At 41.8% G+C, this 21933-nt stretch overlaps 1 protein-coding gene across 1 annotated transcript; it reads right to left on the bottom strand.

Annotated features, from left to right (window-relative positions):
- Positions 1–1796: 1796 nt before the first annotated feature.
- TMEM64 (transmembrane protein 64) lies at positions 1797–21299 on the bottom strand. Its single transcript, XM_083451269.1, has 3 exons — positions 19907–21299; positions 5249–5404; positions 1797–4495 (listed from the first exon to the last, which is right to left on the bottom strand). Exons 1-3 carry the CDS (start codon positions 20684–20686, stop codon positions 4304–4306), a joined length of 1128 nt encoding a protein of 375 aa, XP_083307395.1. The 5' UTR covers positions 20687–21299; the 3' UTR covers positions 1797–4303.
- Positions 21300–21933: the final 634 nt, after the last annotated feature.

Raw genomic sequence — 21933 nt, 5'->3', positions numbered from 1 at the left:
CATTTTCTAAATCCGCCACTGTCAGTATAGCTCTAGATATTAACAATGCAGAATTCAAACAGCTCAGAAACTTCATGCCACAGATCTCCTTTATACAGGAAAATAAAATGTTGGGCTGGGAGTAAAATTTCTGGGGAAACAAGAAGCTTCAGAAAAATGGGGGGTGCAAACTTTTTTTCAGTCTTTACATATCAATTTATTTATTTCATAAAATTTCATTAGCCACTCAATTGTAAAGAAAGAAAATTCTCAGAGTGGTTTTGTTACTTCAGGAAAATGCATTATGTATACCTTGGTTCAACACAGAATTATCATATCTAAAAGTAGTTCAGACAGTAATTGTGAATTGCCTTTATTTTTAAAGTTGTTGTGACAAATGGAGCTACAAGTTGTTGAACTATAAGGAGCCTAGCAACTCTTTGGTTTTGCTGGTTTGTGACAAAAATAAAAACAGAAACCAGTAACATTATGGTAAAATTATTATTTATACTGAAAAGTATGTTTTCCATACACCTTGCCTTCCTACTTTAAATATTTCATTCATCATTCTAAAAGAAAATATTTTATAATCCATTTTTTTCATTTTTCAGGAAAAAAACAAAAAGGCTTCAAGCAAAAAACGGGGGAGGGGGGTGTTCAGTAATTTTTCTAGCCTTCGCACATCATGCTGCGAGGTACAGTAACTCTGAATCAGCTGCTTAAAATGAGATATGGAAACAAGTAACACTGCTGTCCTCAGAAGTATTTCAGTTTTACAGGAAATGGCAAGAATGAACTTCATAATCTTCAGGTACTTACCATAATCGATCAGATCTGATCTCTTTAGAACTGGACAGTCTGAAGATCCATGCTACAAACAAAGCAGCTGCCTATTGCACACTATACTGTTTAAAAAATATCTGACGGTATTTTTAGCCTGCAATGTCTGCACTGAAAACATCTGCAAAGGCTTGATCTTAGGAGATAGTTTGTGCTCCAACGACAAAAGTCACGTTCGGTGCATCATATGTAAAACACATTCACATTTTTAGAACTGACACAGACCAGGCCCCTGCTTTATGTATGACAATACAGGTTAGTGCCAGTGCTTCTGTCAAGCCCCTAGGTATTTTCCACAAGGCTTATTTGGCTCTAGGACAGGGCTGGGGAATTTCCCTAACTGTCACATGGGACGGGGGGGAGGGAGCCACATACATGTACTGAGAACACACTCATTCTCTCACTCAACTGCACTGACGCCCCTAACCCCAGCACACACGCCAGGTCTTGATGTGATTATAAGACTTGGAATGAAAGAGATGTTAAAATATTCCAAGAAAGCAACTGGCTTGATACAAAACGATTTATAACATTCCAGAAATTCCAGACATCACACAATTTTTTTCTTAACGTGCATTGAAAGTATTTGGATAACACACAGAATTTCGATGCGGCCATTAAAACAGAACAGGATGCAGCAGAAGTGGTATTCATGCCAAGTTTTCGCCTCTATTTTAAGCAGTCTTGCTTATGGACTTCTGATAGGCATATGGTTGGCCACAAAAGAACAGGTTGCTTGACTAGAAAGACCTTGCTGTGTTCTAAGTCTATATAAGATCCTCCATGTACTAACATACAAAGGGAGCCAATGCCTATAGCTTAACCCACATTGAGCAGGAGCAGACAAGAGGCCTCCTACCAGTGATGGCTGCCTGCTTCAAAGGAACAGTTCAGTTTTAGTAATACATAGGTGGCTCTATCAAATGAGCCAAGCCACATGCTACAGTAGAAGACTTAAAGCTCACATCTACACAAGCAGAATAAAGAGTGAATTTATTGTATAAAATGATTGGCAAGATACAAAAAGAAAAGGAAAAAAAATTATGCATATTTTCTATTAACTTGTACACAAGTTATCACGCCAAAAGCAGAAACTTTAAGATTATTGTTTTAAAATGTTTACACAGTGAAGTTAATTTGGTTGCAAAACACAATGGAACTAAAAGCACTTGAGAATGCAGCTTTGCAAAGTCTTCTTTATTGTTGTCATCAAAGGAGTCCACAAAATACATGTATTGGTAAAGTCTTAAGTGGGATGACATTCAGGTTACTTTGCTTACTGGAGTTACTTTTCTAATTAAAATCCTTGGTAACAAAGGGATCAGCAATCTTTCACTGTCAAACAGTGCCCTTAAATAGAAACCGAACTGTCAGTTTTCAAAAGGGACAAACTAATGCAGGTGTAGGAGAATAACGCTAAATTCCCCCCCAAACAGTTGCTTGCAAGTAGTTCCAGAAATGTCAATGGATTCAAGAAAGGAAATGTTGCTAAGATGTATGACCACCATTTCAAGGTGATTGGGGACATATTGGAACTGTGCAATAACTGTACCAAAAAAAGTATGGTATATTCTCAATAGCAAACTATTCCGGACTAACTATAACCCTGAAAGCAATTTGCCACCACCAAACACAAAAGCTAATGGACATATGGTTTTAGACTGTGGCCCTTGTTTTCTACAGATGGTAGTTTACACATAACTGGCAAAAAAACCACAACCCAAAACTGATTGCATCCAGGTGACACACATACAAAAAAGAAAGGGAGGGGCAATAAGTTAACACAAAATTGTAACAGCCCAAATTGTACTTTATTGTTGACAAGAAACTAATTAAGACAAAAAAAATAAGGTTATTTGAGTTCAAAGTAGTTTTGTGCTGGTTCCAACTTCTATGAAGCATTTTTGAGAGTATACAAATATGTATCTGTAAAGAATTATGGAACTGACACACACAAGATTATTTCAGTCTGTTCAAACCCACGAAGAAGAGACTTGGCGATCCTTCTGTGGAGAGTCCATCATATCATATGAAATATATTCTTTTAAAAACATTTACGGATTCCTGAGCCTTGAAAGACATTTCTGCCCTTTTCTAGTCATTTATTTTTTTTAAGATGGAAAACCTGTTTTTTCCTAATTTTTGCAAATGTTTCACACATGCAAAGAAGAAGAAGGGGCACATGCAATCTTCACAGCATTTCACTGGTACAAGTACCAATGTACTGCACAAAACATACCAGAAGAGCATCATTTGATGACGGGAGGAAAGTATTAGGGAGGAACTGTGTTGATTTTTAAAGCTTTTATTAAAGAAAAACCAAAAGGTCTTCCCCATAAAATAAAGGCCACGTTATTTGTTAGTACCATAGTATTTTCAGAGAGATTTAGTTCCTCCTGCTTTGCAAGTCTTATGGTGCGAAGCTGATTTACACACACACACCCCAAACTCTAACTAGCTAGAAATGCGTTTGTAATGGAAGAGCCCTTTTCGTCACTAACGAGGATGATAAAACCAGGTCAAAGACCTGTATTTCACCTACAAGTTCTCCCTCAGACTGCTATTGGCCACAATCATATTAAGTTCTTTGTAGTTTCTCTTTTACTTTGCATATTACACAGTGTAACTCAAAACGTTATATAAGAGCACTTCAGTCCCACAATGTAGGATTTAAACTTACGTGAAAAATTATGAATGGCTCCACAATATTTCAGTGGCTTACAAAAATACATTCAACCAAATATTTATATAATGTGTTCTCCCCCTGGCCCCACAAGAAATTAAAAAAAAGCAAGGTAAGGGAGCCAAATAGTCCCCAAATAGCAAAAATGCTCCCGCACTTTCCTTTTTTAGCAGGTCCCCAAAAGAACTGTGGAGAAACCCTGTAACCTGTCGCAGACAGGAAATGACTGGATACTGGGAGGGAGAGAGCTGTCCTTTTCAGAAAGTACTAGAGTTTTGCCTTCCCAGCCCTAAGAAGCAGAACCTTCCCTTTGCTGGATTGCCCTCTTGCTCGTGAGAGAAGAACATACTGCTTTCTGGAAATACTTTGAAAGCTAAGCACATTCAAGAGTACTGTACATGGAGTTGCATACTTTACACTCATTCGCCAGCATTGAAGATCTACTGTATATTATTAGTCAGCCTTATAAATAACGCTAAGCAGAAAAGAAAAAAAATATTTGCTTCAAGGGTATTTTTTCTCCGTTTGAAAAAGGAAACACAAAACAAACCTAAAGTGCAGACTACAGGCCATGACACATATAATAATGACAAAAGGTGCAGCCAGACTTACATCTATATTTACAGTCACTTAGCCACCTTACAAAAAGCCGCCCATTTTGCAATCTAAAAACCACCAAGGTTGTTTGAGATCCTCCACTGTTCGGGATTTAAGTCTTTTAGAGATGTCTAGGCAATATGTTAGGTTGTCCAGATTCACAAAGAAATTTAATATAATACTTCAGGAGGAGGGGGGCGGGACTCATACAATGTTGATTCCTCCTCCAGAAAATGCAAGCGTCCTCTTGCTGCAAAAGGATGAGTTGCTGTTGCTTGGTAGACTGCTTTTAACAAGTGATGTCTTCATTTCCATTTCACATGCAACTATGGCTGCATTCAATTCCACTTGAGCCCGGTGGACAACATAAAACATGAGGCCTATACTTATTACAATCTGTGAATGAAACAGAAGTGATAGTGCTTTAAAAAAATATTTTCAACAGCAGTAATAAGCACAAGGAAAAGATTCAAAGTGTGGGAGAAAGGTGAACTTTTAAATAGGCTTTATAGGTCACGCTAGCAGCGACTGCGTTAAAAAGAATGTCACATTCACATATGTGTAGTGCAGAGAAAGTGGAGGGAAGGAGTTTTTCTCCTCCTCTCATATCATATGACCCGAGGCTATTCAATGAAGCTAAATGTGGGGAGAGTCAGAACAGACAAAAGAAAGAACTTATTCACACAACATACAGTGGAACCTCTACTCACGACCACAATCTGTTCTGGAGACCCGTCCTTATGGCAAAACAGGTCGCTGGGAGAGGCGCCGTTGTGCGCAGGCGCAAACAGCGATTGCCTGCTCCTGCGCAAACAGCAGCAAACCCACCAGTTACTTCAGGGTTTGCCACGGTTGCAACTTGGAACGTCTGCGAGTGGAGGTGGTTGTAAGTAGAGATTCTACTCAAACTACAAAACTCACCCCCACAAGACTGTGTGATGGGACACCAACTTGGATGGCTTTCAAAGAGAATTGCACTACAGTATAATATAAATAAAAGGAGCCTTATGATCCAAGCCAATATTAACTATGCAGATTACCTGGGAGTGAATACCATTTAACATAGTGGGACTTACTTTCATTAAAAACATACCGCAATGAGACAAAGGCTATAAAAATGAATTGAGTAAGGGCTAAAAAATAGCTTACCTGTAAACTAAAAATGAAGTAGCCACTAACACTTTGTTCTGCAATGACATCCTCCATAGTGCGCAAGGTGGTGCCCAGATAGGAGTTTAAGAGTTGAGTTGGAAGCAATCCAATGGAAGAAGCCATCAGATAGTTTGGTAATGAAAGATCCGTTATCTAAATAAAAAAGAAGGCATAAAATGTAAACTGAAAAAAGGAATTCTCTTTATTAGTTACATGTTCTAAATCTCCCAAAGACACCATCACCAGCCCCAAGGATAATAGGAACCACTTACTGCAATAGACCTAAGAGTACAACCATAGTGTTCATATTTGAACATCAAGTAATTAAAATTTATTTTGAAGTACAAAATCCATGACAACATCTATGAAGCTACATGTCTACTGGGAAAATATTTTTACATATTTTAATTGGCTTAAGGATTTCAAAAATTCTTTACGAATGCTAAAAGTAAAAGTTAAAATAATATTACAATCATTTTGGATTACTAGATGCATAACTTATTTCAGGAAAAGATCCAAATCAGGAAGTAAATAAGTAGCTACATGGAAAATTCCACTGAATACATTTATGAAAATAGACCTATTAGTTCTTCCAGTTAAATCACTTTTCCAACTTTTTTGTATAGCTTTTGACCTGCGCTCCGGAGGCTTCGCGTTGCTTTCACTGAAGCCAGGAGAGTCTGCTCTTTGAGGCTGGCGGTGGGGGAAAGCAGCGCTTCCCCCTATCACCAGTCCCAGAGGATTGGGGGGCAGCGGGAATATTTTTTTTCCTTGATTCCCACCCCCCCTTGAAAACTAGGTGCGCCCTTTGGGCCAGTGCGCCCTATAGGGCAAAAAATACGGTATGTCATGTTTAATAGCCCAACTGCTGGTAGGCTATTTCCATATATTTAGAAATACAGTTTCTAATTTGTAGTTTAGTTTTATTTGTTTTAAGGGACACGGGTGGCGCTGTGCTCTAAACCACAGAACCTAGGGCTCGCTGATCAGAAGGTTGGCGGTTCGAATCCCTGTGATGGGGTGAGCTCCCGTTGTTCAGTCCCAGCTCTTGCCTACCTGGCAGTTCAAAAGCACGTCAAAGTGCAAGTAGATAAATAGGTACCGCTCTGACAGGAAGGTAAACAGTGTTTCTGTGAGCTGCTCTGGATTGCCAGAAGTGGCTTAGTCATGCTGGCCACGTTACCTGGAAGCTGTCTGCGGACAAAGACCAGCTCTCTCAACCTATAGAGCCTAGACTTGTCCGTGACTGGACCTAACAGTCAGGGGTACATTTACCTTTTCTATTTATTTTATGGACTTGTCAGGCACCTAACAACAGTGTTTTCCAAGGGAACATAAAATATCTGATAAAACCACTTAAACATACAAATGTTATTTGAATAGTAGAACAATGCAACAAAGAGTAGAAACAATAAAAATTACACCGTTCTATTTCTGCCAATCATTCCACACAGGGACTGAAAAAGAGGGCCACACGGAACTACCTAATCCATCTCTACCAATGCAACTCCTCACCCCTACAGTGGTGGCTTTAAAACAGGCTTCCTCAAACTCAACCCTCCAGATGTTTTTGGCCTACAACTCCCATGATCCCTAGCTAGCAGGACCAGTGGTCAGGGATGATGGTAATTGTAGTTTCAAAACATCTGGAAGGCCAAGTTTGAGGAAGCCTGCTTTAAAAGGTCAATACCAGCAATTTAAATTGTTCCTAGAAGCCAATAGGTAGCCAGTAAAGCTGATGAAGAATTGGCCTGTTTATCACTTGTCAACATCAGGGGTGCTGCATTCTCCAACAGCTGACGCTTCAAGGAAACTTGATGCAGCTGACAAACCAGACCCTCAATTGGCCCACCCACAGGCGACTTTGACAGGTGAGCAAGGCCACCCACCGGTCAATCTTCTGTCATCATATGACATCAGGTGATTCAAATTTTAAACCCTGGCTGCAAAAGAAGAATCAGGAATGTACTCTCCCAATTTTTCTTTTCCACTTGAATCTGGCACCATTTTTTAAAGTGCCAAACTGAAGCAGTCACTGGAATGAAAGAATCAGAAGTGTACCTATAGTGCGCCCCCAATTTTCGTTTTGGAATTAGGCACAGAGACATCACCACTACAGCACCTGATGTCATATGAATGTCAGGTGATGGAACAGTTGGACATGGTAGGTTTTTTCCAAATCCACTTCACAGGCCTATTTAGGTACGGGGGCCTGAAGTACAACATGGCTGGTCTAAAACATGTTCCTAAGTCAAGCAATACAAAGACCCAAAGCTTCTAAAGTTTTAACGAAAACAGTCCTTCCCAGCAGACACTTTAAGACACGTTAAAATGATCTTCTATTCATTTTAGCATTATGTACCATTACATTATGTAGCATTAGAGCAATGATTTAAAAAAAAAACAAAAACATAGCCTGTAGCCACTATTTTAGTGTTGGTATTTTAACAATATCTCTTCAAAATGAAGCGGTGACATGAGTAATCAAATACATTTTAGCACTCCAGTAAGGTGATCAGCTGAAACACTTGAGTAGTGAACAAATTACTTCACAATTTCAGGCAATTTATTACAGTACTTCTAAATCCAAGAAAGTATTTGCACCAGAAGAATGAATTCAACTTAGGCAGAAGTTTTACAGCAAATTTTATTGACAGGTATGTGAATAAACTTACCAGCGTTATATATCCAAAAGGCACTTTCTGATAACTTTTGTAATTCTGTTGAAATCTGGGACATTACGAAAGCTTACACATAGGAGACCTACTTTATTGCCAGGAGGATGCAACTAGTACTTTCTCTGCCTTTTAAATATTAAATTAGAAACCAGATATACGTATAAGTAGGGCACTCATTAAATTTGACCGTACTCTGAAACAATCACAAGGATTAGATGAACACCTCTCGACAGTAAACTTGTTCAGCCTGTAATGTACCCAGGCTACTGGTAAGATGTTATCTGTACAGATCATGATCTTTGCTTCTTCTTTCATCCTAAAATGGCTCAGGACTAAGTATTATACAGTAGGAAAGAGGCATGTCTAGTGAACTCATTAGCAAGATGAAATTAAATCCAATCTAAAGTCACCATAGCTTTTTCAAATATAGAAAATAAACACTATTTTATGCTTAAATAAAATTAGGGCACATATATTTGATAAAACAATTTGCATATCTATTTTTATGTCAGAATCTTTTTTAAAAACTGTAATGTAGGGAGAAAGAGAGAAACCTGGAAGAACTCAATTTACAAGATTGTTTTTAAAATCTTTATAGGCATTTTAACCAGGATTCACATGGTAGGAGGGATAGGAATGGGTCAGCGGACTCCACCCTGGCCCATAAAAACATAGACACCCAAATCCTTACAGAAAGTTTGGGGAAAAGGTTACAGATCAGTGGCAGAGCACATGCTTTATATTCAGCAATCTCCAGCACCTCCAGGTAAGGCTAGGAAAGACTCCTGTCCTGGAAAGCTGCTGCCAGTCAGTGTTGAAGCAACAGTCCGACGCGATAGAAGGCAGATGTTCAAACAAACTTGTGTGCAATGGGAGCAGAGTCTGTCACTGAGATGCCACTCCAATCTCAAGCTATCTGAAAGACCTCCATTCCCTCATATGAACCTGCCCAGGCTCTCAGGTCTGGACATGGGAGAGGGCCTTCTTGGTGGCTGCTCCAAGATCTCAGAACTCCCTTCCTAGACAAAGTAGACAGGCTCTCTCCTTGCTGTCCTTCCGCCTGAAGGTCAAGATGTTTCTATTCCAACAGGCTTTTATTGTTGCCTGTGTTTTCAATGGATCTATCTTAAATTATTTAAATTATTGTCTTTTTTGTTTTTAGCTTTTTCTATTTTATCTATGCAAAGCCGCCTTGAGTCCTGGACACATGTGTACACACACTTACTAGCAAATAAAAGAACCCCAAAGGACACAGCAAGCAATGCCCTTAACATCATGTGCAATTTAGACCTCAGAGGGATCCAGATAAGATTTTCATCTCAACACCTTGGGGGGGGGATGCAGAACATCTAAGTTTGGAGACCACACACCATAGTGATCCACTAAGAAGCAAACCACAAATTCTGCACAGTTGAAGGAAGTTACTTTCTTGGTTGAGAGACAAAGGGCTAATCAGATATTTGTTCTTTTTTATTTATTTATCACACTGCTTTGCAGGTAGAGAAGACTGGTTATCTATTTTGATTTAAGTTACCAAGAAAAAGAAAATTAGTTCTATTAAGTTCCTCATTTTGAATTTCATACCCTTCCTAAATATATGTGTACTAATGGGCCACTTTAACAATTAAAACATGGTTTTTATCTATCTTTATGTAATCTAGGAGCATAATTCAAAACCTTTAGCACCACAGATTTATGAAACATAATTATGTCTTTTTGGCTTTTACTGTAGACATGCAAGACCACTTACTTGAAGGCTAAGGTTGTAGTCCTTTGATCAGTTATAAGGAAGTAAGTCCCACTGAACAAAGTGAGGCTTACTTCTACATAACTGTGACTAAGATCAGACGGTAGCAAGTGCCTAGAATTTTGCAGATCAGATGCAGGTGGCAACCATTTCACGTGGGGGTCCCGTTCTGGCCGCACAGCACATTGGCCACCTCCGTTCCACCTTCTTCTGGGTCCAAAAGGACCTGCGTGTCAGCAATTGCATATCAATTGGATGTGCCTAAAATGGTTGCTGGCTGTAGTAGCTACATCACAAAATTTATTCCTCTATGATATGAAAAACAAATGCCTAGGCTTTTTGCCTGGTAGCATCATAAATATTTATAATATAAGAAGTGAACACGTAGGTGGAAAATATAATTACCTGGGACCAAGGGACACACATAGTAATAAATGTTGTGCCTTTCAACATGTTTGTATTCAAATTCAGATTTATTTATTTTTTAATTAAAGGCAGGATTACCATAATTTTTAATTGATTTTACCTCACCACCACCACCACCCACCCTCCTCTCTAGCTCATGCATCCTGGGAATAGGGAATTCTGTCTCTCTTCATTTCAACAATGCTATCATCTTTCCTGAGCTCCTTAGAATAAGGATTAGGATAGAGCCCAAAATATGTTACTACCAAATGTTACATACAGTTGGTATTAAGAAAGTCTTTCTTCAAGGTAGGAGGAAGTAGTTGTAGTCTTTCTTCAAGGTAGGTTTTGAAGAAGGAAGACAATAGCTACTTGATTTGACCAAGACTTGCCTCCATCATGGGCTGAGTGAGGTCCAGCTGCTGAGCCTTAGTTCCTTTGCCTCAGTGATCCTCAGTGGGATTGCTACCTGGCAACAGCAGGGAAGACCACGGATGAAGAAAGGAAATGCTTCCAAAATAACCTAGCATCATATGGATGCTATATTATTTCTCTTCCTAAAACTATCATTGAATGCAATCATATCATAAAAATATTTTGTAAGCTGCTTTGAGAACTTCTTGGATCTATCAAACAGAATATAAGTATTATAACCAGACAAGCAAACAGCCTCATTCATGAAACACCTTTTGAATCAGCTCAAAATTACACAGAAATATTTGCCTATTGTGCCCAGTGAAAGTGTGTGAATGTCCTTAAACTTCAACTGATGAAGGGCAGGGGGCCAATGATTTAAAAAAGGTAACAGCCATCTGTTTTTCAGTCTATCAGATCCTTCTCATATTGCTTAAATCCGAAACACAATATAAATCATTATGCAAATAGTTCTTCACCTCACATAAAGTCAACAATATTTATGGAACTTATAATAAGTGATGGAGATGTCAATCATCAGGTGTCAGCTTCATGCAGTTGTGAAGGAAATGCCTTCCAGTTGTTGAAGTTTGAAAGAAAGTGATTGATGTAATATATCAAATGGCCAGGTGTAAACTGAAATTAGATCTATTTGTGATACTGTTATTTAAATGCAAATAAATAAATTCAAAACCTTGGGTTTTGTTTTGTTTTTTTTGCTTTTTCATCTGAAAAATGCATTAATTGACAACCTGTTATTAGCCCTAAAGTTGTAATTGACAGACATTAAAAAGGGGATACTCTTCAAGATTAAAATGAGAAAGGCTCTGAATACAACCAAAATGAATGATTTGGTGAGCCTGACATATATAACTCTTAAAAAGTTAATAAAATAGAATGAACCATTTTGCTCAGTGTTGAAATGTCTACTATAACATTCTCCTGAAGAAATGAGTACAGTGGTACCTCGGTTTTCGAATGTAATCCATCCCAGAAGACTGTTCAGCTTCTGAAATGTTCAAAAACCAAGGACTCAACAACCAACAGCTAGGCCTCAGGAGCTTGCACTCAGCAGAAGCTGCGTGGCATGTTCGACTTCTGAGGTGTGTTTGAAAACCGAAGCATTTACTTCCAGGTTTACTTCCAGGCATTCGAAAACCAAAATGTTCATCAACGGAGACGTTCAAAAACCGAGGTACCACTGTATTTTCTCTGGATACTCTTATGTAAGATTTTGTACAATTTTTCCTCTCATATTTGTATTTTTGCTTATATATTTCAGAAAGAGAGAAAATATACATCTCAGGAATAAGACATGCTTTTACAAAAGTAGTTCATCTGATAAGACATGTGGGCTGCTAACTACTTCACTGTCAAATACTATTTATCTTTCTGGAAATGCTGTTACTCTTAGAGTCAAGGACTACCTTTGACCTGACACGTTGGATAAATGTTATCCTAGTCATCAGTGCAATGTTTTCCTGGTTGCAACTAAACACAGTAGCTTCTAACTGTGGGGGAAAAGAGAATATAATGCAAATACACACCCACTCATGATCAAGCTAATAAATATGCAACATCACCCAATACGCCTGTACTTGCACCTACATTCAGGACCATTTGCTTTTGTTTGTTTGTTTAAAGTCACTGATCTTTACCCATGCTGTTGAGTGCATGGGCCAGAAGATGACACATGGTCCTGAAAGCAACTTAACAGCATTGGCATGGCCCTGAGCGTTTATTAACTTGATCATGTAAAGCTGAAAATTTAGATCACATTTTCTGCTTTCCTTTCCATTTTTATTTTTCAATTATAGTTTCTTTGTAAAGATAGCATTGTTTAAATTTTATGAAAAATGTTAATGCCCACATTTAAAGTGCAAGCATATTCTTGTCTACTCAGAAATACGTTCCACTGAGCTAAATGAGGCTTACTTCCATGTTAAGTGGTTGCAGGATTTTAGCTTTATTGTCTGATGATCTGTTACCAAGCAGACTGATTTAACACTTGCTTTTTATGTCAAAGGAAGAAAAGGCCAACTTTTGATGTCAAGCATTATAAATAGGACACAATAAGTGACATGTTGTACTGATTGTGCACTGCCTACCATTCAAAATAGTCAAATCATAGGGGGTTGGGTCCAGAAGACATAATCTTTTCTCGCATCAGATCAACTGACCAACCTACATGGGAGAGAGTTGGGTGTTGTTGTTTTTACTGCTTTACAACTACCTGAGCTTTGCAATAAAATCATCATCATCATCATCAAACCTTTTACTCTACTAACCAAATAAGGAGGCTACTGCCATTGACCACATGCAGAAATTCACCTTCATGTGTGCAGTGTGATTCTCTGCACTTGGATTTAGAAGGAAGTCCCAATCATTTCAATAGGATTTAGTCCCAAATAAACATTCATACAACTGAAACCTTGGGCTTACATGAAAGTAAGTCCTAGTGAACAGAGCAGAACTTGCATCTAAGTAAACATACAGTGGACTGTGTAGTTAGCCTTCAAATAAGTAATATTGCTTAGTGTCACCGATATTTGTACATAGAGATGCCAACAAATCTCACAATTGCACTATCCTTCCTGCCTCTCCAGCAAATATAATTCTGTAGCACTAATGGCATGCTAGCTGCATGATCAAAGGCTTCAGAATATACTCCTAGTCCCAGCTAGTATAAAGGTTCTTATTTAGTTGCAAACCAGTATCTTAAATTATATAATCAACTAATGTGGATGTTTGATCAGGAAGAGCACAAATCATATGATACTCTTGATTTAAGTGATTTCAAATTGTCTGGTTTGTGGTGATTTAAATCAATTCACCCTGCTATTTGTAGCAAAATCTCTTGTCCTGCCCTTTACCAGCAACAGCATACAATTTTTCATCACACTGAGATTTTTATGTGTAGGAAAAGCTTCATGCATCAAGCATCCATTAATAAACAGTCCTGCACACTGCATTGCAGAACAGATAAACTAAAGGCATTCAAAAAGGAATTGCTCTCTCAAGATGCTTCCCTTTCACAACCATGAACATACTGGAACTTACTGTACTGTACTGTACTGTACACAAGTTTAGGACTGGACAGCATGGATATCTAAGTGTTCCTAACAGACTCCAATTACCTTTATTCCAATAGATCATTATTTACTAATTTCCTGTACTGGAGTACTTCCACACAGTAAAGTTCCATCTTAAAAGGAATACTTAGAATCACATACAAGCAATTTCTGCAAGCTTCCAAAAGTAACAGAAGTAATGGGAGTACCACCATGTTTTCAAGCTAAATGAAATCATCTGATATTATAATTAATCTCAGAATCTACTCTCTTGTAACAGTTTAGCATGACCTGATGGTTGCAGTTAGGATATTCCAGAATTATTCAAGGGCTTGATGTATACACCCCACTGAACAAATTAATAATAATAATAATAATAATAATAATAATAATAATAATAATAATATCTTTATTGTCATTGCCCCCTTCGGGGACAACGAAATTACTTGGCTGCTCCATAAAAACACTAATTAAAAGAAATATAGTAAAATACATAAAACACCAATTAAAAAAATATAGTAAAATACAGCAAAGGAGATTTGATGACTTTCAAAGTCCGGGCTTCCCATTCAGGGCCGAGATCGCTCTGGAGAAGAAGCTGTTCTTAAGACGGCTTGTTCTTGTCTTCATCGTCCTGTATCTCCGTCCCGACGGCAAGAGCTCGAAGAGACAGTGACCAGGATGCGATGGATCTTTTACTATGTCCAGTGCCTTCCTATGGCACCTTGTGGCGTAAATCCGCTCTAAGGTGGAGAGTGGGCAGCCAACAATGCTCTCTGCTGCCTTCACAACCCTGTGCAACCCCATCCTGTCCTGGGTAGTACAGCTTCCGTACCACACACATAAGCCATAAGTAAGCACGCTCTCAATGGCACAGTGATAGAAGGCAAGCAGCAGTTTCTGCGGAAGATGGTTTTTCCTTAGTATTCTCAAAAAATACAGTCTCTGCTGCGCCTTCTTCACAAGCCCCCTTGTGTTGACACTCCAGGACAGATCCTCTTGTAACTCAATGCCCAAAAATCTGAACGTTGTTACCCTCTCCACACAGACCCCATCAATCAAAAGTGGCTGGACATTGCTCTTCTGTCTCCTAAAGTCCACCACAAGTTCCTTTGTCTTCCTTGTATTTATGAGCAAGTTGTTAGCTCTGCACCACTCTGTCAGCCGCTCCACCTCATCTCTATAATCCATTTCACCCTCCCTTTCAGAGATGAGCCCAATCACGGTTGTGTCATCTGCAAATTTGACAACCCTATTACTAGGGTGAGTAGCGACACAATCGTACGTGTAAAGAATATAAAGGAGCGGACTGAGTACGCATCCCTGTGGTGTTCCTATGTTAGTCTTAAGCATATTAGAGGTATAAGGGCCCAACCGAACCCTCTGGGGGCGGTCTGACAAAAAGTCCAATATCCACCCACAAAGTGATAACGGAAGCCCCAGATCTTCCAGTTTAGACATCAGACGTTGTGGTAGAATGGTATTAAATGCCGAGCTAAAATCTAAAAAAAGCAGTCTGGCATAACCCCCCCGCTGCTCCAAATGTGCAAGGACAGCATGGAGGGCAATCGCCACAGCGTCCTCTGTCGATCTTTTTGTTTTATAAGCAAATTGGAATGTGTCCAGTCCCTCTGGTAGGCAGGCAATGACATAATTTCGTACCAGCTTTTCAAAGCACTTCATGATTATAGGTGTGAGTGCTACTGGACGAAAATCGTTCAGATCTTCCGGGTTAGGTTTTTTTGCTATTGGAACGATAATAGAGGACTTTAGGCAGGATGGAACAATACCCTGGGCTAGGGATTGATTTAAAATCCTAGTGAAAACTCCTGCCAGTTGATCTGCACAGTCTCTCAATACCCTTCCAGCTACCCCATCTGGCCCTGTGGCCTTCCTTGGGTTGATTCCCTTCAACACCTTCCTCATCTCTTCTTTTTCCACAGAGACTACTACATTCCTTTGTACTGATGATGGTAATGGTGGTGATGATGGCAAATTCACACATGTCATATCAGTTTATACTTATAAAGGACTTGGATGTAAGAATGTAAGAATTCTATGAAACTAGCCTATAAACTGAAGTGTATGGGGTATTAGGGGAGGGGTAGTACCTCTGGTAGTACTCTGGTAATACCTATGGTTTTCCCAGTAGTGATGTATAGAAGTGAGAGCTGGACCATAAAGAAGGCTGATCGCCGAAGAATGGATGCTTTTGAATTATGGTGTTGGAGGAGACTCTTGAGAGTCCCATGGACTGCAAGAAGATCAATCCTATCCATCCTTAAGGAAATCAGCCCTGAGTGCTCACTGGAAGGACAGATCCTGAAGCTGAGGCTCCAATAATTTGGCCACCTCATGAGAAGAGAAAACTCCCTGGAAAAGACCCTGATGTTGGGAAAGATGGAAGGCACAAGGAGAAGGGGACGACAGAGGACGAGATGGTTGGATAGTGTTCTCGAAGCTACCAGTATGAGTTTGACCAAACTGTGGGAGGCAGTGGAAGACAGAAGTGCCTGGCGTGCTCTGGTCCACGGGGTCACGACGAGTCGGACACGACTAAACAACTAAACAACAACAACAACAAGTACCTCTGGTGGGGGAAATGCTGTGCTCCTTCTGAGATAGCTTTTCCACCTTTCATTCCCACTCTGCCACTCTGCACTCAGCTTATCGGAGCCACAGGTGAGAGCTATCAGCATGCGACAGCAGCCACACCCCAGCTAAACCAGGTGAGGGTAGCCAATGGGTCTCAATCTCTTGGTGAGTTAGGGACTCCCCATGTACAAAGTCAGCCTCCGGTGGTTGAGTGGATGAGACCAACAGTGGGTCCAATGGTCAAGAAGCCGGTTACTGCATGTGCTGTCGAGGGAAATGAGGGGCAAACTGGGCTTGTCAACCCGGGAAAGAAAAGGGAAAAGGAAAACTCTGATCCTAAACCTCTGCTGCCATTGCAATTCGTGAGAAAGGTACAGTGAAGTCCCTAAGCCTCATATGCCTCCTTTCAGCAACTCCTGCAGCCAAGCTGGTGCCAAACATATTTTGTTTTCCTTTGTACCAAATCAGCAAGGCTGAGAGGGAAGTCTTGTTGTCTGGGCAGCCCAGGACCTCCATACCAGGACCTCCACACACTGCTCAAGCTTGTGCCCCAGAGAGGTCACTAATAGCCCTAGGTGTTATTACAGCAAAAACAATGTGGGAGGCAGCTGTTACAAGTTACTGGTCTCTGGAGCCACAGCAGGTGCTGTGATTCTCCAGCGATTTGACTTCACCCCCAGAGGTGTACTCCATTGTCTCTCGAGGCAGACGGGTGCTAATAATGACCAGTCTTTAGGTTACTTTTTCTCTGACTACTTAAAAGGTCCTTGGTTCCCTGAAATTCCCATGCAGAATGCCATTAAGAAAGCAACTGTAAGTGCTAGGACCAGACTCCTAACATGTTGCACCATTTATGTTATATCCTTATTTTGTGAAAAGCTGCCACAACTAGGACAGCATATCCCGAAAACAATAAGAAGTTGAAAAACCATCATAAAAGATAGACCATGAAGGTATAATGAAATATTACACATACCAAAAGTATATGAAATATTACACATATCAAGGAGTATCAATTTCACACAGGTACTAAAACAATGAAAAAAGTAACAGAAAGGAGTGAGTTCCAGATGTCATACTAAATTACAGAATCCAGATGTCCCTATGTATCTAGCATACTGAAATATTATTTTCCAGAAATGAGTTACAGATGTGATTTAATGTCTTCCATGGTTCATCCATTTGTAGTATTACTAGATTTCATTATAGCAATTTTCAAAAGGGTGGGCTTGTTAGTCCGCTGAAGCAAAAAGCAAAGAGTGGTTCTTTAAAGACCCAGCAAACTGATTATGGCAAAAGCTTTTGTGGAGCAGAACCCATGTCACCAGATGGATGCACCAAAGGTCATGCCATAATAAAAGCCTTTAAGGTGCCACAAGACTCTTCGTTGAATTTCATTATGATCTCTTAGGAGTACCACTGTGATATTGTTATCAAAGGATGCACACAGTCTCATACTCTTTTATGATCTACTGTTATTGAGTTACACTTTGGGGCGCTTGCTCCAAAAAGGATCGCTGGCTCAAATTAAAATGTTGCAGGTGCACTAATGCACAGTACACTTTAAGGAGCAACACACAGGCACCTTTAGGCAATCTTCTGGTACTGTGAAAGCCACTTATCTGTAAACAGCTCCCACAGGGTTGGGAGAGTGTTTAAGTGACTGAACTGCACAGACGTGAACCGATTCCTTGGAGACACCAATACGATCAGCATCTGCCCACATGGTTCAGTCCTTTAAATGTTGTAGTCATTTCACAAGAGCTGTTTACTCAGAATCAGCTGTCAAAGAGCTGGGAGACTATCTAAGAGGGCATCACAGAATAAGGATAAACACAAACTGAAGAACACATAAGCTCAGCATCATAGCAGTAATCCCAAAGCAAGTAACTGAAGATGCAATTCTAAGCATACTTACTAAAAAGTCAACTCTCAAGGTTTACTAAACCTCTAAGAAGTACTAAAAAATAAACTCAGTTACCAGATTGTCAACTCCAACTTTTTTTTTAAGTTTGCATACCTCAACTCTACACAGTATTACCTGGAAGTAAACCCCAATGAACTCAGTGGGGCTTACATCTGAGTAGGCATGCATAAGACTGCATTGGTAAGGCACTTGAATGTGATAAATGTAGAATCATAGAATTGTAGAGTTGGAAGGGACCACGAGGGTCATCTAGTCCAACATCCTGCCTTGAAGGAATATTTTGGCCAACATGGGGTTTGAACCCACAACCCTGAGATTGTCTCTCCTGCTCTACCCACTGAGCTATCCCTAATTCAAAACACTTGCTTTTCCCCTTTATCACTAATAATATCACTGAAGAGTCACTCTAGTAAGCTGGATTTTTTCAAAGATATGTTTACACTCTGGGGGCAGCATAGCACTACTGCTGATCTACACAGTTGTATGTTCTTTCTGCATGTTATTGGGGGGGGGGGGATTATAATAAGAGCAAACTACGGTATGGTTAAGATTTCCCAGGCCCGCCCCAAAAAAACCCTATTATGATCACCTATTTACACACAGTAAGGTACACGTAAGTTTTTAATCAAGTCACATGATTAAAATATTTATAACATTCAAGCAAGGGTTAGCTGCAAGTTCTCTCCTATAGCTTTAAAATTGTACAAAGTTAGACACATGCTTTTTCCAAGAGTCCCAACTCAACAGTACCTTATAGGAAAATGTGAAGTTAACCCTCCCTATTTTAAATATCAAAAGGATTGTTGACACAAGTTTGACAAACAGTAATGCTTTGGTACCACATAAATTTGAAGAACAGAATTGGCCCCTATAATTTTATTGAATCTTTATTTCCTTCTAACGGAGTTTTCTTTTGATGTTAGAAGGAAATGGGAGTTTTTTCTGATGCAGGAGTATTCTCCTTAAAAATTATTTTGGAATTCCATGTAAGGAATTTTTGAAGTTATGTGGAAATTTAAAAGCCATGAAGACTTTTCAGAAAAGCTGAAAGAGGCAGCTGGAATTTACTATCCTACTCAGACCAAAGTACAAGTTGCACTCAAATGTGCGTAATGGTTGATTGTAGCCCAAGAGACCTAATAAAACACTGCTGCCTGTGGGACTAATCAAGAATGGAGGCAGCAGCAGGTAAGGATGCTTCAACCTTTTCCTGCTAATTTCCCCACTCTTAATAGAACAATCCTATGCATGTTTTCCAAGTTTCATTGTGTTCAATGAGTTTAGGATTGCACCATAATAGCTTTCCCTATGTGTTTTAAAAGTTACGCTTTTATAATCCTGCAAGAAGAGGGGGAAAGATGTCATTTCATGCAGGCAAAGATTTAAGAATCCTTTTGCCTCTGCACCTCTGCTTCGGATCAGATCTATAAGAGAATGTTGGATTACCATCATATGCATTCAAGTAATATTTGGCCCTTACTTCTCTTTCCTGGATAATCAGTACAGACTTATGGTTCCCATATATTAAATGCTTCCATGGCAAACTTTTCAAAACCACTCCCATGGAGAAAAACAAAAATCTTTCAAACAGTTCTGAATGTCCAAGCCTATCTCCACAAGCAATGCTTTTCAATATCATTTGCATTCTCCCCATTGACAATTTGAACGCAAAACCTAGATTCGGCAGAATATATGTTCTATTGCCAAATGGCTCTCTAGTGCTTTCTATTGGGTATTAATGCCCTTTACAAGCCAGGCATCTGAGAGCAAATGGCATCCCTTCGGGGACCCCTGAGCTTCTTGCAAAGAGCTACTCACTGAGAAGAGGGCGTTTTGGAGCCCGAAGGGTATCGGGGTGAGCCTGGCCAGAGCCACCACCTTGAGGCCACTTCCTCCCTCCACCACGCGGATGACAGCGGCGAGCTTCTCGCTGCCCTGGATCCTGGCCAGCACCCATTCCGCCAGCAGCTTCCTGCAGACCACATGGGAGATGAAGGTGCCGATGAGGACCCCCAGCACCATGAGGCCCATGCCCAGCACGAAGCCGTAGAGGTAGCCGGCGGCCACGTTGAGCAGGATGTAGCCCCAGCCGCACGGGAAGGATACCACGATGAAGCCCACGGTGAAGAGCAGCACGCCGGCCAGGCTGTCCAGGCTCTCGGCCCACAGCATCAGGTCCCGCAGGTACCGGCGCACCAGGGCGAGCGAGGCGAAGCACAGCGCCGCCAAGAAGCACGCGCTCAGGCAGCTCTTGCACCAGCAGGTGCCCAGCAGGCAGCCCGAGCAGCGCCACGTCCTGCCCTCGGACAAGCCGGGACCCACTTCGGGCAGCTGGCACAGCAGGATCTCCACCGACGGCTCCACGGAAGGGTGGTGGTGCGGAGGCGGCGACGGCGGGTAATGGTGCAGCCCGTTCTGCTCTCCCCAAAACAGCCCCTCGGAGGCTCCTCCGCGGCCCGGCGCCTCGCCCGGCTCCGCCGCCGTCGCCGCCCCCTGTCGGGGCAGCCAGCGGTTCAGGTCCTGCCGGGCTCCCTGGGCGAAGGCGTGCTTGGCCGCCCGCGAGAGCAGCTGCAGCGCCGTCGCGCCCAAGCTCCACATCGCCCGGGCGGCGGCGGCGGCTGCTTCGGCGGCGTCTACGGCGACCAGAGCGGCCGGCTGCTTCGCCTTCTTCCCGGCTTCGCAGGCGGCGGCGGCCGCTCGCACATCTCCAGCGCCGCCACCGCCGAGGAGAAGCGAGGCTTGCGAGGCGGGCGGGAGAGCTTTTAAACGGGGAACGGGCGGGCTCGGCAGCTGCGGCCTTGGCGGAGCAGGCGTCCCAGGGAGCGGCAGCAGGGCTCCATTTCCCGCCGGCTCTCTTCAAGGCCGCGCCACCCGGTCGCCTTCTTCGTGGAAGCACCGCCCCGACCTGAACTCCAGCCGCGGCGGCGGTGGGGGAGCCTCCGCGCGGAGGCGGCCGCCCGCGTGAGGGAGGAGGAGACGGCGCCGCCGCCGGACGATGTGGCAGCGGGAGAGAAGAGGCCGGTGGGCGGCGCTGGGCGAGGGGGAGGTGCGCGGGCCTCCGCCGCCTCCGCCTCACGCAGATACGTTATCTGCACACATTAAAGGAAACCCCTCACGAATATGTGCCCCTCAGAGAGAACAAACCAAGCCCCCCCCCCCCGACAAAAAAACAACCGTTGAGCGGAGGCTTCGCTTTCCACGCAGAGCGTTGCCCTCACGAATCGTCACCTCATCCTCCCTCATGGTCCTAAACGAGTTTCACGCGCAGAACACGGGTGCTGCCACGCAAACGCGTGAAAGGGCGTCCTCGTCACGAGTGGAGCCAACTCTTACAGCCCCTTTGGTGCCCGCCCCTCGCAATAAAATATTTGAGGGAGCCGACCCCCCCCCCCACCAAAGAAAAATTGATAGGCATTGTCATTCAAATAGTGTGCGTGCAGCACGCCTTGTGATCGATTATGAAGGCATGTTCCCCCTCCCAATATTTTATTCAAGTTGGCGCCCACACAAATCATGCTTTTTTTACATGCACTGCCCTCTCCCATGTACACAGCTGTGCGTGAGCCTCTGCATACCTGGGAATTTCATGCAGAATGTCCAGGATACTTGCTTCACAGATGATATATACATTATTGCATGCAGGCTGCTTATGCAGGTGTTTACATATTGTGTACATGGGCTGTGCACACGTGGCACAGAATCAATCCCAGCCCCCTTGTTAAATTGTGGGCGAACATATCAGACGACACAGTGATTTCTCCAGAGCAGCTCTTTATTGTAAACTGGACAGACTGAACAGCAAATAGCTCAGCCGGCCTGCTTTTATAGGAGCCGGCTGTCAACAT

Source organism: Podarcis tiliguerta, assembly GCF_965153285.1.
Source record: "Podarcis tiliguerta genome assembly, chromosome: 7".
NCBI classification, from domain to species: domain Eukaryota; kingdom Metazoa; phylum Chordata; class Lepidosauria; order Squamata; family Lacertidae; genus Podarcis; species Podarcis tiliguerta.
This window is presented reverse-complemented; position numbering and strand designations above follow the sequence as displayed.